At 52.7% G+C, this 12,591-nt stretch overlaps 1 protein-coding gene across 1 annotated transcript; it reads right to left on the minus strand.

Moving 5' to 3' along the window:
* Window positions 1-5,742: 5,742 nt before the first annotated feature.
* Window positions 5,743-10,838, minus strand: DDN (dendrin). The gene is made up of 2 exons (XM_056848848.1): window positions 10,651-10,838; window positions 5,743-7,255 (listed from the first exon to the last, which is right to left on the minus strand). The coding sequence occupies exons 1-2, from the start codon at window positions 10,836-10,838 to the stop codon at window positions 5,743-5,745; spliced, it is 1,701 nt and encodes a 566-aa protein (XP_056704826.1).
* Between the last annotated feature and the right edge of the window lie 1,753 nt (window positions 10,839-12,591).

The raw sequence follows: 12,591 nt of genomic DNA on the forward strand, positions 1-12,591 counted from the left end.
CGGTTTGAGAAGCCCCGGGGGTTTTCCCATCCGTTTCTTGGCTGTGGCGCAGGTGGGGCAGCTGCGCACATACAACTCTACATCAGATCTCATACCGGGCCACCAGAATTGCCTTCGAACCAGGTGAAGCGTTTTTATGAAACCAAAATGACCCGCTAGCCTGGCCCCATGTACAAGTCCCAATACTTCTTTGCGAAGGGAAGATGGGACATATAGTTTCCCCCCTTGCACCCACCAAGTGTTGGTTCGTTCCAAGCCAGTGGGGAGGAGATGGTGCTCCTCCTCCTGTAAGGAGGCGTCCCGGAGTCGCTGTTGGAATGCTTCCGGGATACCTTTGAGCGTAGGGGGGGTCTCCGGTTGGCGGGCTTGGGATCGGGTGGTGACGGCCAAGCCAGGGACTTCCCCTCGCTGTTCGGGAGTGAACAGGGAGTCGACGGGGCGATCGAAATCGTTGCGATACTGGGGAAGTCGTGACAAAGCATCAGCTAGGGCATTTTCTTTGCCAGGGACATGTTTGAGGGTGAACCGGAATTTTGCAAAAAATTGGGCCCACCGAATCTGTTTGGCATTGAGTTTTCTAGCTCCCTTGAGAGCCTCAAGATTCTTGTGATCTGTGCACACTTCGAACGGCAGCTCGGCCCCCTCCAAGAAGTGTCTCCATATGGTAAGGGCATGTTTGACCGCTGCTGCCTCCTTCTCCCAAATGGCCCAGTTGATTTCGGACTGGGAAAACTTCTTGGAGAAGTAGGCGCATGGCCTCAACCGTCCCCCCTCATCCCTCTGCAATAGGGCCCCGCCCATGGCTACATCCGAGGCATCCACCTGCACCACGAAGGGCTTGGTGCAATCCGGGTGAGCTAAAACGGGTTCGGATGAAAAAAGTAGCTTTAAACGTTCAAAAGCTTGCTGGCACTGGGGAGACCATTGCAGACGGGCTGAGGGGAGTGCGGCGCTAGCCCCCCTGTCCTTGGTACGCAACAGGGCAGTGAGGGGAAGCGCAACTTGGGCAAAGTTGGGAATGAAATTCCGGTAAAAGTTGGCAAACCCCAAAAACTGTTGAAGTTGGCGGCGGGTAGTGGGGGTTTCCCAGTCCCGCACCGCCTGGACCTTGGCGGGGTCCATTTCCAACCCTTGGTGGGAAATCACATACCCCAGAAATGTAATAGAAGGTTGGTGGAATTCACACTTGGACACCTTAGCATACAGTTTGTGCTCCCGCAGCCGCTGGAGCACTTCTCGCACTAGGCGCACATGTTCTTCCATGGTCTCAGAGTAAATAAGAATGTCATCGAGAAATACCACCACCCCCCGAAACAGTAAATCATGCAAAACTTCATTAATTAATTGCATAAAGACACTCGGAGCCCCCGAAAGTCCGAACGGCATGACCAGGTACTCAAACATCCCAAAACAACTGGAAAAGGCCGTTTTGGGTTCGTCTCCTTCTTTGATGCGAATGCGGTGGTAGGCTTCTACCAAGTCCAGTTTGGTGAAGATTCGGCCCTCCTTTAATTGTGCTAGAAGGTCAGGAATAAGAGGGAGGGGGTAAGCATTAGACTGGGTGACTGCGTTCAGTCTGCGAAAGTCAATACACAGTCTTAAATCTCCCGTCTTTTTCTTTACAAAGAAAGCTGGGGCTGAATAAGGAGCCTTGGAGGGGCGTATGAAACCCCTCGCCAGATTGACATCCAGATAGTCTCGCAATACAGTCTTTTCACTAGGGCTCATGGGGTAAACCTTTCCCCCGCAGATCAGGCAGACGCCGGCCTCGAACCGCTTGCGGCGTTCCGCGGCCGAGAGACCCCCGCCACCCCCTTGCCGGAGTTCCCGGCCACGGTCACCTCGGGGCCTGGGGTCTCGCCCAAGCCGTTGCTTGGACAAGTTCAGGAGTTGTTTGCGATTCTCGATGTCAGCAGCATGGCGAACCCAACCTTCCACATCCGGGGGGTTCCCTTGCATAAAGGCCCAATGTTGGAGGTCTGGGTTGAGACCCTCCCTGAAACATTGTACCAAGGTAGCTTCACTCCAGTCCAGAATTCGGCTAGCCAGTGACTGGAACTCACTTGCATACTGCGCCACCGACTTAGTCCCTTGGCGCAGTTGCATCAGGGAGGCTTTAGCCCGCTCACCCAGAGTCGGGTCCTCAAAACGGTTTCGGAGCGCTACCATGAACTCGTCCAGGGTTCGCAGCACCGGCGAGCGGAGTTCATACTGCAACACCATCCAGGCAGCCGCCTCCCCTTGCAGTAAGGAAGCCACGTACTGCACCCGGGACTCCTCAGAAACGAAGGTTCGGCCTTGTTCCCGCATAAAAATGTCTACTTGGACCATAAAAAAGGTCAACTGGTCTCCCGACCCGTCATACGTGACTTTCAGGTCCCGACGGGCCGGGGGGGCAGGGGTTGCGGGCGGAACTACCGGCGCCCCGTCTGGGGGAGCACCGGCTGGAGGTTGCAACTTCAGCGCATCTAGGGCCGTGGCCATCTCACCCATTACGCGTTGCATGGTCTCCATCTGCTCCTGCATAGCCCGGCGGTCTTCCTGCCACTGCTTTCGTTCTTCCTCCATGAGGGCCTCCTTGCGGGCCGGGTCCCCTTCGAGTCCCGTGCTGGGGAAGGCCAACCGGCGATCCTTCGCCGCAGTCCGCGAGAGCGACCAGCCCTTGGGAGAGTCCAGCCAATAAGTAAGCCCCCGGGGACGTTCGTCCCGATCTTGGTCGGGGGCGCGACCCTTCGGTTTCTTTGGCTTGGCGCCCTCCTCCTTCGGGTCCGGCTTCTCCGGCTCGTCCGGTTCCTTGGGGGCATCGGGGTTAGGGGTGGTGTCCTCGTCGGCTGACATTCTGTCCAAAGCGGTACAGCTGCAGTCCGAGAGGCAAGGACTTGCAACTTAATGTGAGAGATCCCCCTCTCTGAGTTTGCTTCTCCAAATCAGTTGCTCAGACGTTGATACAGAAACAATAGATTTATTGAAGCCTTCAGGAGATGAGACAGGCACAGGTAGAAAGTTGCAAGTGAGGGGCTATACGGGTTTACAGAATATATTGACTCCAGGGCACTGGGGCACTGGGGTTCACACTTATTGTTATGGGAAGTTACAAGCTTGGCATAATACAAAACATCAGACGGATCCCAGGAAGTCTGGTGCGGCTATCACACTTCCAAGGCCGCACCGGCCTGAGGGAGTACTGGCAGGAAGAACAGCGGGGGGGGGAAGATACATGGGCCATCAGGCCTGGCGCCTGAGACCAGAAGGTGTGAACTGCTTTTACGAGTTCACTGATAACACCGCAGGTGATGGAAAGCAGAGACACAAAGACAGAGACCCTCACAGGTAGGTTAAGTGGAAAGTAGATGTGGCTTCTGAGGTAGCAGGCCTTTTACTCTGGAGCCCTAATGAGGGGAGAGCCTTATAATCAGAAGGGAAGATGCAATACAATGTGAGAAACAGACAAACCAAGACAGTTTACACCTGTTATTTCTGGAAAGCCATGGGACAACAATGGTAATTCTTCTGTTGTAGAGAATCAAGAGGTCTTTGGGACATGCATCTGTTGCAGAGAATGCAGCATGCAGGGCACTGTTGGAGACTTCAGTTAGTGATGTGCACTTCCTGGGCAATTATGGGGTTGGGACCCAGGCTGCCATTTCTCTGTGCTAAAACCGTAGTGCTGTTGTGAGGATAAAGTGGTGGTGTAGGCTGTAGACACTATGCTGTAGGCCATTTGGGGTCCCCACTGAGAAAGGGGTTTTAAAATAAGTAAATAAATGTCCCCACACTTGATATAATGAACGTGTACCTGGAAATGCTGCCTGGGTGGTAGGAGAGTCAAGCACACACCTGCCAGCTTCCTCTTCCCTTTCAATGGCTCCTCCCAGCACTTTGCAGTACAGAATATCCAGCTGTGCTGGATATCCTGTAGCCCCTTGTATGCCACCCAAAGTGCAGACCAATCCTTTGATTCAGTGCAACTCTCTCCTTTTTGGTGCTTCTATTTTGGATAAGATTTCTGTGGATAAAGCATAACAATCACAGACACATATTGGATAACGTCTCTACACAGGTTTGGATTTACAGTGCATGAAACCTGGAAGTGATGAACTTTCTATAGGTCAACTGTTACAGGAGATGAGGAAACTGTATTTGCAAGAGGAAAGGCCTTGTTGATCTGGGCTGAGCTTGTTTTAGATAATCCACCCTTAGATCTCTGTAAAACATTTTTTTCACTTAAAAGATGGACGTTCAAGGGGCTTTATTATATTTATTTATAGAAAATGGCCCAGCCAGATACTAACTAGCTGGGAGGCTCTATAAATAAAGCCAGCATTTTTCTTGGCATGTATATTTATCAAACCTGGCAGAGATACATTTCTCAGTTGTCCAAGCTGTTGAATAAACGTCCCCATAACGTTAACACAACATGTCTAAAGTACAATGACCTTTCAAAAGACAAATTAAAGGCAATAGGTATTCTGACAAATTAGGTGTCACTCCAGTAGTGCACCGATAAATGGGAACCATCTTTACAGTAACAGACATCTTCTTTGCAGTTTTAGTTTCTGGATCATTGCTCAAATGATAGAGGCGCAGAGCCCTTAAAGAAATCCAGCAGCTCTACCAATTTGCCCCTCTCCGCTGAGCATTCCCAAAACAGTAGATCAGGGTAACATTAAAAAGAGGACCCACCAATGATTCTGGCTCTGATTTTGGATCTCACTTCACTTCCTTTCGTATTGCTGTATCTGGTTGGGTCTGATGCTGACCTAACCGATCTCAGGAGCTTAACGAGAATACATGATCCAGCGTCTTCAGTTGAGAAAACAGCTATTATTGTGCAACATTATTGTTTTCAAATGTCTGGTGCCACAGAGATTTTTAGGCAGTAACTACATGGCAGTAGAGACGCAGAACATGTCTTAGAAGGTCTACTGTCCATTGCACATATCCCTGCTACATAAGAACCGCCCTCCTGAATCAGGCCATCTAATCCGGTACTGTTGCCATGAATAGCCAGACAGATGATCCAGGGAGGCCCAGAAGCCCAGGCTATAATGTTGATGGCCATTTTCTGTGGCTGGGCATTAGCAAATAGTATAGAATCATAGAGTTGGAAGGGACCACCAGGTTCATCTATTCCAACCCCCTGCACAATGCTGGAAATTCACGACTACCTCCCCCACACACCCCCAGTGACCCCTACTCCATGCCCAGAAGATGGCCAAGATGCCCTCCCTCTCGTGAACTGCCTAAGGTCATAGAATCAGCATTGCTGACAGATGGCCATCTAGTACTCAGAGGTATAGTGGCTCTGAACATGAAGGTGCCATTCTTAAGGGTGCTATGCCAGCACAAATATACATAGGGAGAGTATGTTTTACAGTCTGTTGTGTCAAAAATAAACCAGAGTTCTGTGACATTTTAAAGACGAACACAATTATATTCCAGCATAAGGCATTGCGGATTACAGTCTAGATGGAACCACCTAATCCGGAAGCTTCTTCAGTCTACCAATTTTTTTTGCCGGAATAAAACTGTGTTAACTCTTTAACTCCTACAAGACTTCTGTTCATTTTTTTGTTACAAGTTATAACCGGGTAGATGTTTCTTTCATTCCACAGCCTGAAACCTTCCAGGGTCCCTGAACGGGAGGCAAACAAGGGGGGGGGGGCTGTGGCATGGGGACCCCAGGCACTTGGGACTCAAGAGAGTGAGGGGGGCCGAGGCGGGACCGAGTCTGTGCTGTCTTCATTGCCACGGCGCTGCTTGGCTTAGCTGCCAGCCCCGCTCAGGGCCATTGCTCAGGGTGGCGGAGCTGGCATCTGCGGGCACCACAGTGGCATGAGAACCGACGCTCTCCACGCTGCTGCTGCTGCTGCTGCTGCTGCCAGCGAGGCGCCCTGCCCTCCCCGGGAAAGGGCTGCCGGCCGGCCGTCGCTCCTTCTCCAGCTCCTCGTCGGTGTCCGAGTCCGGCGCTGTGTGGCGGCGGATCCTGCGCACGGCTTCCCTCAGCTGCAGCGCGTAGGCTCCGTGTGGCGGGTCCCCGCAGGGCGCCGCGTCGGGCCGGGCCCCGCAGCCATCGCCCCTGCGCCCCGCCGTCGGGCGAGCCAGCTGCGGGCGCGGAGGCCCCTCGAGGCGGCTCTCGGGGGCCGGGGCGGCGGGGGGGCGGGAAGGGCCCCGCTCCGGCCCCGCGAGCCCAGGGGCCTGCCCGCCCGCCGCGCCCTCCGCCCTGCGCCCGGGGCGGGCCGGCCCCGAGGGCGTGCGGCGCAGCGCGCTCCAGGGGGGCCCCGGGGGGAGGCGGGGGGCGCGCGCCTGCAGCCCGGCGGGCGGGGGGGCGGCGGGGGCGGCGGGGGGGTCCGCGTGGGGCGCGCGCTCGGGGCGGCCCGGGGGGACGTAGCGGGTCCGGATGGCGACGCGCGTGGCGTCGATCAGCAGCAGCCCCCCGGCCCTCCCTTGGGGGGAGCGCCCCCTGGCGGGGAGGGCGTGGCGGGGAACGGAGCCGTCGGGGGTCCGCCTGGCGGCCCGAGGCAGGGTGTGGCTGCGGGGCGGGGGGCTGCAGGGCCTGCCGGGGGGCTCGCCGCGCTCCGCCCGCCGCCTCCGCCCGCCCCAGGTGCTGGCCCCCGCCGGGTGGCTCCAGCGGCCGGGCGCCGCGGCCTGGCCCGGTGGCCCCTGGCGGCCGGAGCGGGGCGTCGGAGGCCCCCAGGCCTCGCCGGGCCCCGCCGGCCTTTCCCCGCCGGCGGCCCTGCGCGCACGTGGCCGGGGGCGCGCGGTGCGATGGGCCGCCTCGTAGGGCGGGGGGGCGAGGTAGGGCGGCGGGCGCGGGCGGGTCCCGTGCCGGGGGCTCTGGCCGGCCCGCAGCCGCATGTGGGCCTCGTAGCTGGGCGGGGGCCGGGCCTGCGGCTGGAGCTGGAGTTGGCCCCGGGGCTGGCAGGGCGCTCCCGGGGGGCCCCGGCGGCCGGCTGCCGCAGCTCGCTCTCCGGCCGCCGCCGCCGCCTCCGGCGTGTGCGCAGCCCCCCGGGCCAGCTGCCCCGTGCACGCCGCCCTGGAGCCGTCGTCCGTGGGGCGCCGTTGCCTGTGGGGCTTGGGAGAAGCCGCGGCCCTCTTGCACTCTTGCCCTGAAAAGCAGGGCCTTGCCTGCCTCGGGGGAGCCCCGGGAGGCGGAGGCCGGCCGTCCCGCCAGTTGGTCGAGTCCTGCAGGGCGCGGGGGCCGGGGCGGCGCGGGCCGGGAGAAACATCCGACACCACCTGCTTCTCGAAGAGCCTGCAAAGACAGAGAAGCAGCCGTCAGGCCGGCAGAACGGGCCCAGATGCCTGCGCTCAGCACCGGCAAAAGCCCGTTCGTTTAAAGCTGAAGACACAATTTCTCAGGCCCCTTGCTATTGATTGATGAAAAGTACAAGCTTTTACACTCTGTAGGATGCTTCCTTTGGTTAAACAGAACCCAGTTTTGTCTCCTCCAACTTCCTCACTGCGCGTTCTCAGCCTGACAGCCATTCAGAATATCTAATAGGACATGTACACTATCTCCAGTGCCAATAAAAATGTGCATGGTTGCCATTCAGAGTGCACTGGAATTATTCAGACAACACTAAAGTTTATTGTATAACATGTTTTTCACCTGCAAGCAAGTATTGCTTTTGCTTTATTGGACTCTAAGGTAGGCTCTTGGGAAAGGGTGGCTAAAAGCTGGGGGAATATAATTAGGCCCAACCACCTGTATCCCGACCAGCAAGCAGTAATCACTGATTAACGACCTGAACTGATGACCAACTTAAAAAATACAAGAGAAGCCTGTTGCTCCCATGCCCTATTTCACGGATTCTTTTTGAAGATAGGGAGGCCTGCTGAAGGGTAAGCCAGTGGATGCAATTCTTCCCAACGAATAGCTCTTCCATCCCTGCATTCTATGTTATCTTGGGGACTGGCACCCTTGCATTTGCTGAGATGTCTACTTTAGCTCTCCCAGAGAAGTCCTTTGTTATTCAACAACACCCCAGCAATGTAGAGCAGTAGTGCCCCCTAGTGCTCACACATTTAATAGGAAAAGGAACGTCTTTCCGGGAAGCCCTGACCTAGATGCCCCAGGCCAGCCTGATCTCATCAGATCTCAGAAACTAAACAGGGTTGGTCCTGGCTAGTACTTGGATGGGAGACCACCATGGAATACCAGAGTTGCTATGCAGAGGAAGGCAATGGCAAACCACTTCTGTTAATCTCTTGCCTTGAAAACCTTACTGGGTTGCCATGTCAGCTGTGACTTGACAGTACTTTGCACACATATGCATTTGCCGAGAATTAACAGGTTGCTTCTAAATGGGCCCGCTGAAAGGTTTGTGCTTGCACTGGTGACCTTAGTAAATTGGGAGGAAGGGATTCACACTTGAAGGACACATGGTGGACATATTACAGATAATTCCAGCTGGGTAGGGCTTTTCGACATGTGCCTGTTCCCACATCAACTGTGCTTTGCCACTTTAATCTTTATATTGTTTATGAACTACGAACATAAATGTGGGCACGCAAACACATCTGCTGCATAAAGTGTGAATCAATTTTAAAGGGCCTTTGGTGTCACCCTATTGGAACAGTGGCATAATATTATTTGGCCTTTTTGAAGCCTTCAGAATGTTTCATACACATTTTCTCAGTGATCTTCCCAATAAGGTAATCCAATATGATTAGCCCAATGTTGCATATTACAGGAAGGCAGTGCTGAGGGAACAGCAGCTCACACAGCAACATATAGTGTGTTTGTGGCTGAGATCTGATTTGAGCCAGTGGCTGACAAGGCAAGTCTTAGCTGCTCTGCTGCATGAACTCCCAGCAAAGACTATAGCCATCCTCACCAGCCGTGACCCCTTCCTTACCCTCCCCATGATGCTCATTAATCATGACTCATCATTCACCAATTATTTTACTGTTGTCTTTCACTCACTCGCACACAATTTGACAATCCTAATTCCCTCTCGTCCACCCCTACAAAGTGGTCCATCATCACTTCCTGCCTACCCAAGTCCTGTCACTGCCCCCAGCTTCAACCAGAACAGCTATCCATGCACTGGAGGCTCTCCAATATAACTAGCCACAAGTTTTTTAAGATCATTTATTTAGTTATATTTTAACCCACCATTCCTTCAAGGGAGTTCAGGGCAGCATACATCATTCTCCCCTGCTCTGATTAATCCTCACATCAACGTCCCTGTGGGGTAGGTGAGTCTGAGAGAGTGACTGGTCACCCAGCAATCTTCCATAAACAGACAGGAATTTAAACCAGGGTCTCCCAGCATCTAGGCCCTCAAACCACTGCACAGGGCTGGGGTAGCTGAGTGGTGACGATGGACCACGTTGTAGAGGTGGAAGAAAGGATTGGCAAAGAGAGAGAGAGTGTATGTGTGTAGGAGAGAGATAAAAAATGCCAACACTGAATACTTGTTGGCTGGTGAGTTAATGAACCTCATGGGTGGAGTTAGAAAGTGGGCATTGCTGGTTAGGATGCTTATAGGCTTTGATGAGAGTTCATACAGCGTAGCAGCTCAGAGAAGAGTAGCTGATGGAGTTTCAGTGGCCTGCATAGACCCTGTTTTAATTCATAGAGGTGAATACTGTACTGAATGGCCCAGTAGCCCAGCATTTTTAGCAGCCAGTGCAACACTATATAGATGATGCAGGTGGCAGAGGTGGGATGGAGGGAGGAAAATAATCTTCAACTGGCTTAATTACAAAATTATTTCTTTTATAGCTCTCTTTGAGTGTACAAACTGTTTATTGTTCTCACCAAGTTGAACCTCAGCAAGTAGGTTCATCTGGCAAATAAAAGTTTCCTTAAGATTCCTAGCAAGTTGTTCAAACCTGGATTACCCACATGCAAACCAAAGCACAGCAGCCCTTGAACCCATTGCCAGGGCTCACCCTTAGATTATGTGAACATACAATGCATTTCTTTTTCCATTACATTTTATCCTCTATTTTAGCCTCACAACAACCCTATGAGGTAGGTTAGAGAGTCTGCCCCAAGGTCAGTCAGTGAGTGTTATGGTGAGCAGGAATTGGAACCCATGTTTTCCCAGTCTTTCACCAATTCTATAACTATTATACCACACTATACCCCCCATGGCTTCTAAGGAATCTAAGGCAGCCCTTATTACTCCTATGCATCTTTGAGCTTCTGCATCTCACATTTTAGAAACCAGACCAATTCAAAGTCCCCCACAATGTCTTAGGAACATTCCAGTTACAAAGCAAGTGTAGTGTTGCCCTTAAAAGCATGAGCTAGGAGCCAACAAGGCCCCAGTTTGAATCTCAGCACAACTGTGTATGCCTTAACCTTCCCAATCTTTAACATGGGGATAATAATACAGGCCTCCCTTTCATGACTGTTTGTAAGGATGATTTTGGAGAGCAGGCACATGAGTCGCCACGAGTCAGAAGCAACTTGATGGCATTTAACACACACAACAAACCCAAATCCCCCCAATAAATATCTTCTCTCCTTCCTCCTCCTCCAAGCTTGGAACTTCCCCTAGATTCCCCACTGATGTTTCCCAGTCTCGACCCCCTGGCCCCCTCTGTTGGTTCATCAGTGCCAGGATTAGAGCTTTGCCTGAATAGCCCCCCTGCTGTTCAAACCAAATCCCTTCAAAAAGGTCCTGGACTCACGTGTACTGCCCAGCAACCCTGTGGTACATCCAGGGGGCACTGTAGCTCTTTCCAGTCCACGGCCCTGCTTCCATGGTACTCCGGCTGGAACAAGAGACTGTGTTAAATTCGATAAAGAGCAGGTTTGTTCTCTCACAGACACAGACCCTGCCGCCATCTCCCAGCTTCAGCCCCAGGCATTCAAACATCGTCCTGGTTGCCGGGATGCCTGGCAGCCACTTGAGTCCAAGGCAGTGCTGGCAGAGAGAGGTTGGGTGTACATCACACCCACACACCACATGCAACATGACAGGCAAGTTCCCGAAGCAGGTGGCGAGGGTGGCAGTTGCCAGCAGTACAACTCAGGATGGGGGTGCATACAGTGTAAGCAGGGGACCCCGAGACAGGATCAGAAAATAGGAGGAAGGGACAAAGACACGTGGACTTCCACACACACACACCAATGCAAAAGCACATCAGGCAAGCAAGTACGCCCACTGACAAATCTCTCACATTGCTACGCAGTGCGTTGCACATAGAGACCGGACACGGCACCTACTGTCACCACAAGAATGCATAGAGAATGGTTACACAGCAGTAGTGATGGAAGATGCTGCAGAGCACAAAGATGCACACATCTTGCTGACAAATGCTACACTCGCTCTCAATATCTCGCACACACAGAACGTGCATGGCTCCATGCCACACTCAGCACGTTTAGGACCTTATTCCCACCCCTCCATGCCAGCCACAAGATGCCCCTTTGACACCACTGCCTCCAGTAAGAGGCAGAGGAAGCCAGGGTGGAGCTCTTCCATAATTCCTGTGTCTGTTCTATTGAATTAGTTTATAGTGGGTTGGGAGGGATACAAGTTACTTTCCTTCCCCATGTTCCCTGTGCATAGCTGTATGCGCTGCAGTGACAGCCAGATGTGAAAAAGTTTTACTTAACACATTCTATTTTTTTTTTTATAGTCAGGTTCAGGGCAGCTAACAACCAAAATCAGTTTAAAATACAATCAGTTAAAAATAACATACCATATAATATATAAACTATAATGTAAAACCTTATTGATTTTAAAATTCCAGTTTACCACCCTTAACATTAAATAACACTGATGGGGGTAACCAATCAGGGATGGGGGGGGGAGAGAAAGGGAAGGAAAGGCAGAAACAAAAAACACCAAAAACAACTGAGGAAATGGAAGTAAGGATAAGGAGGGCCACTGAGATGCAACCGTTGTCACTATGTAACCCTGCAGAACTGAGCCAGGCTCCTCAGGGCCTGGGTCTCACTTGATAGAAAATTCCACCAGGCCAGGGCCGGAGCTGAAAAAGCTCTGACTGAGGACAGCCAGATGCTTCTTGGGCCAGGGACCACCAGTATGTTATTACTAGCTGAGTGCAAAGTTTTTTGGGTGGTGGTGGTTGCCAGGTCCTTCTTCGCCACCGGTGGGAGATTTGTTTCCATCTCCTCCGTTTTTCCAACTTGTCCACATCCCTTAATACTAAAGCCTGAAAAGCATTAACTTGAGAACCGGGATTTTTTGGAATAAAAGTGGATTTAGGTCGAAATGGGCTGTAACTGCTCCTCTCAGGACGTCCACCAAAATATTCCTTTAGCTTAATGTTGCGAAAAAGTTTATACAAACCCACAGGTACAATGGTCCCAGGCTGTTTAGAGTGTTAAAGGTGCATGGCTCCATGCCCAGCTCAGCATGTATAGAACCTTATCTCCGCCCCCGGCCCGCCCCCCGGGTCAGCTACAAGATTGGGTTACTAGAGCCTCCTTCCAATGATATTTGTACAGCCCCCCCCCCTCCCGATTCAACCCTTGTCCCCATCCATGTTGTGCTAGTGGGAGGTCTGGCCCTCGAGTTAGGCCCTTCTCAGGTAGCAGATTTTGGGGTCTGATTAAAGAGCAGCAGATGATTCCATTTGTTATATTTTAATCACACCTTG

The sequence above is a fragment of the Euleptes europaea genome, chromosome 1, assembly GCF_029931775.1.
Source record: "Euleptes europaea isolate rEulEur1 chromosome 1, rEulEur1.hap1, whole genome shotgun sequence".
Lineage (NCBI taxonomy): Eukaryota > Metazoa > Chordata > Lepidosauria > Squamata > Sphaerodactylidae > Euleptes > Euleptes europaea.

What these genes read in the sequence shown, in the direction of transcription:
- DDN (XM_056848848.1), bottom strand. Translation starts at nt 10,838, where the DNA reads ATGTTTGAATGCCTGGGGCTGAAGCTGGGAGATGGCGGCAGGGTCTGT. An exon ending in AGGGTTGCTGGGCAGTACAC is followed by an intron (nt 7,256 to 10,650) that starts GTGAGTCCAGGA and finishes CTGTCTTTGCAG; the next exon opens with GCTCTTCGAGAAGCAGGTGG.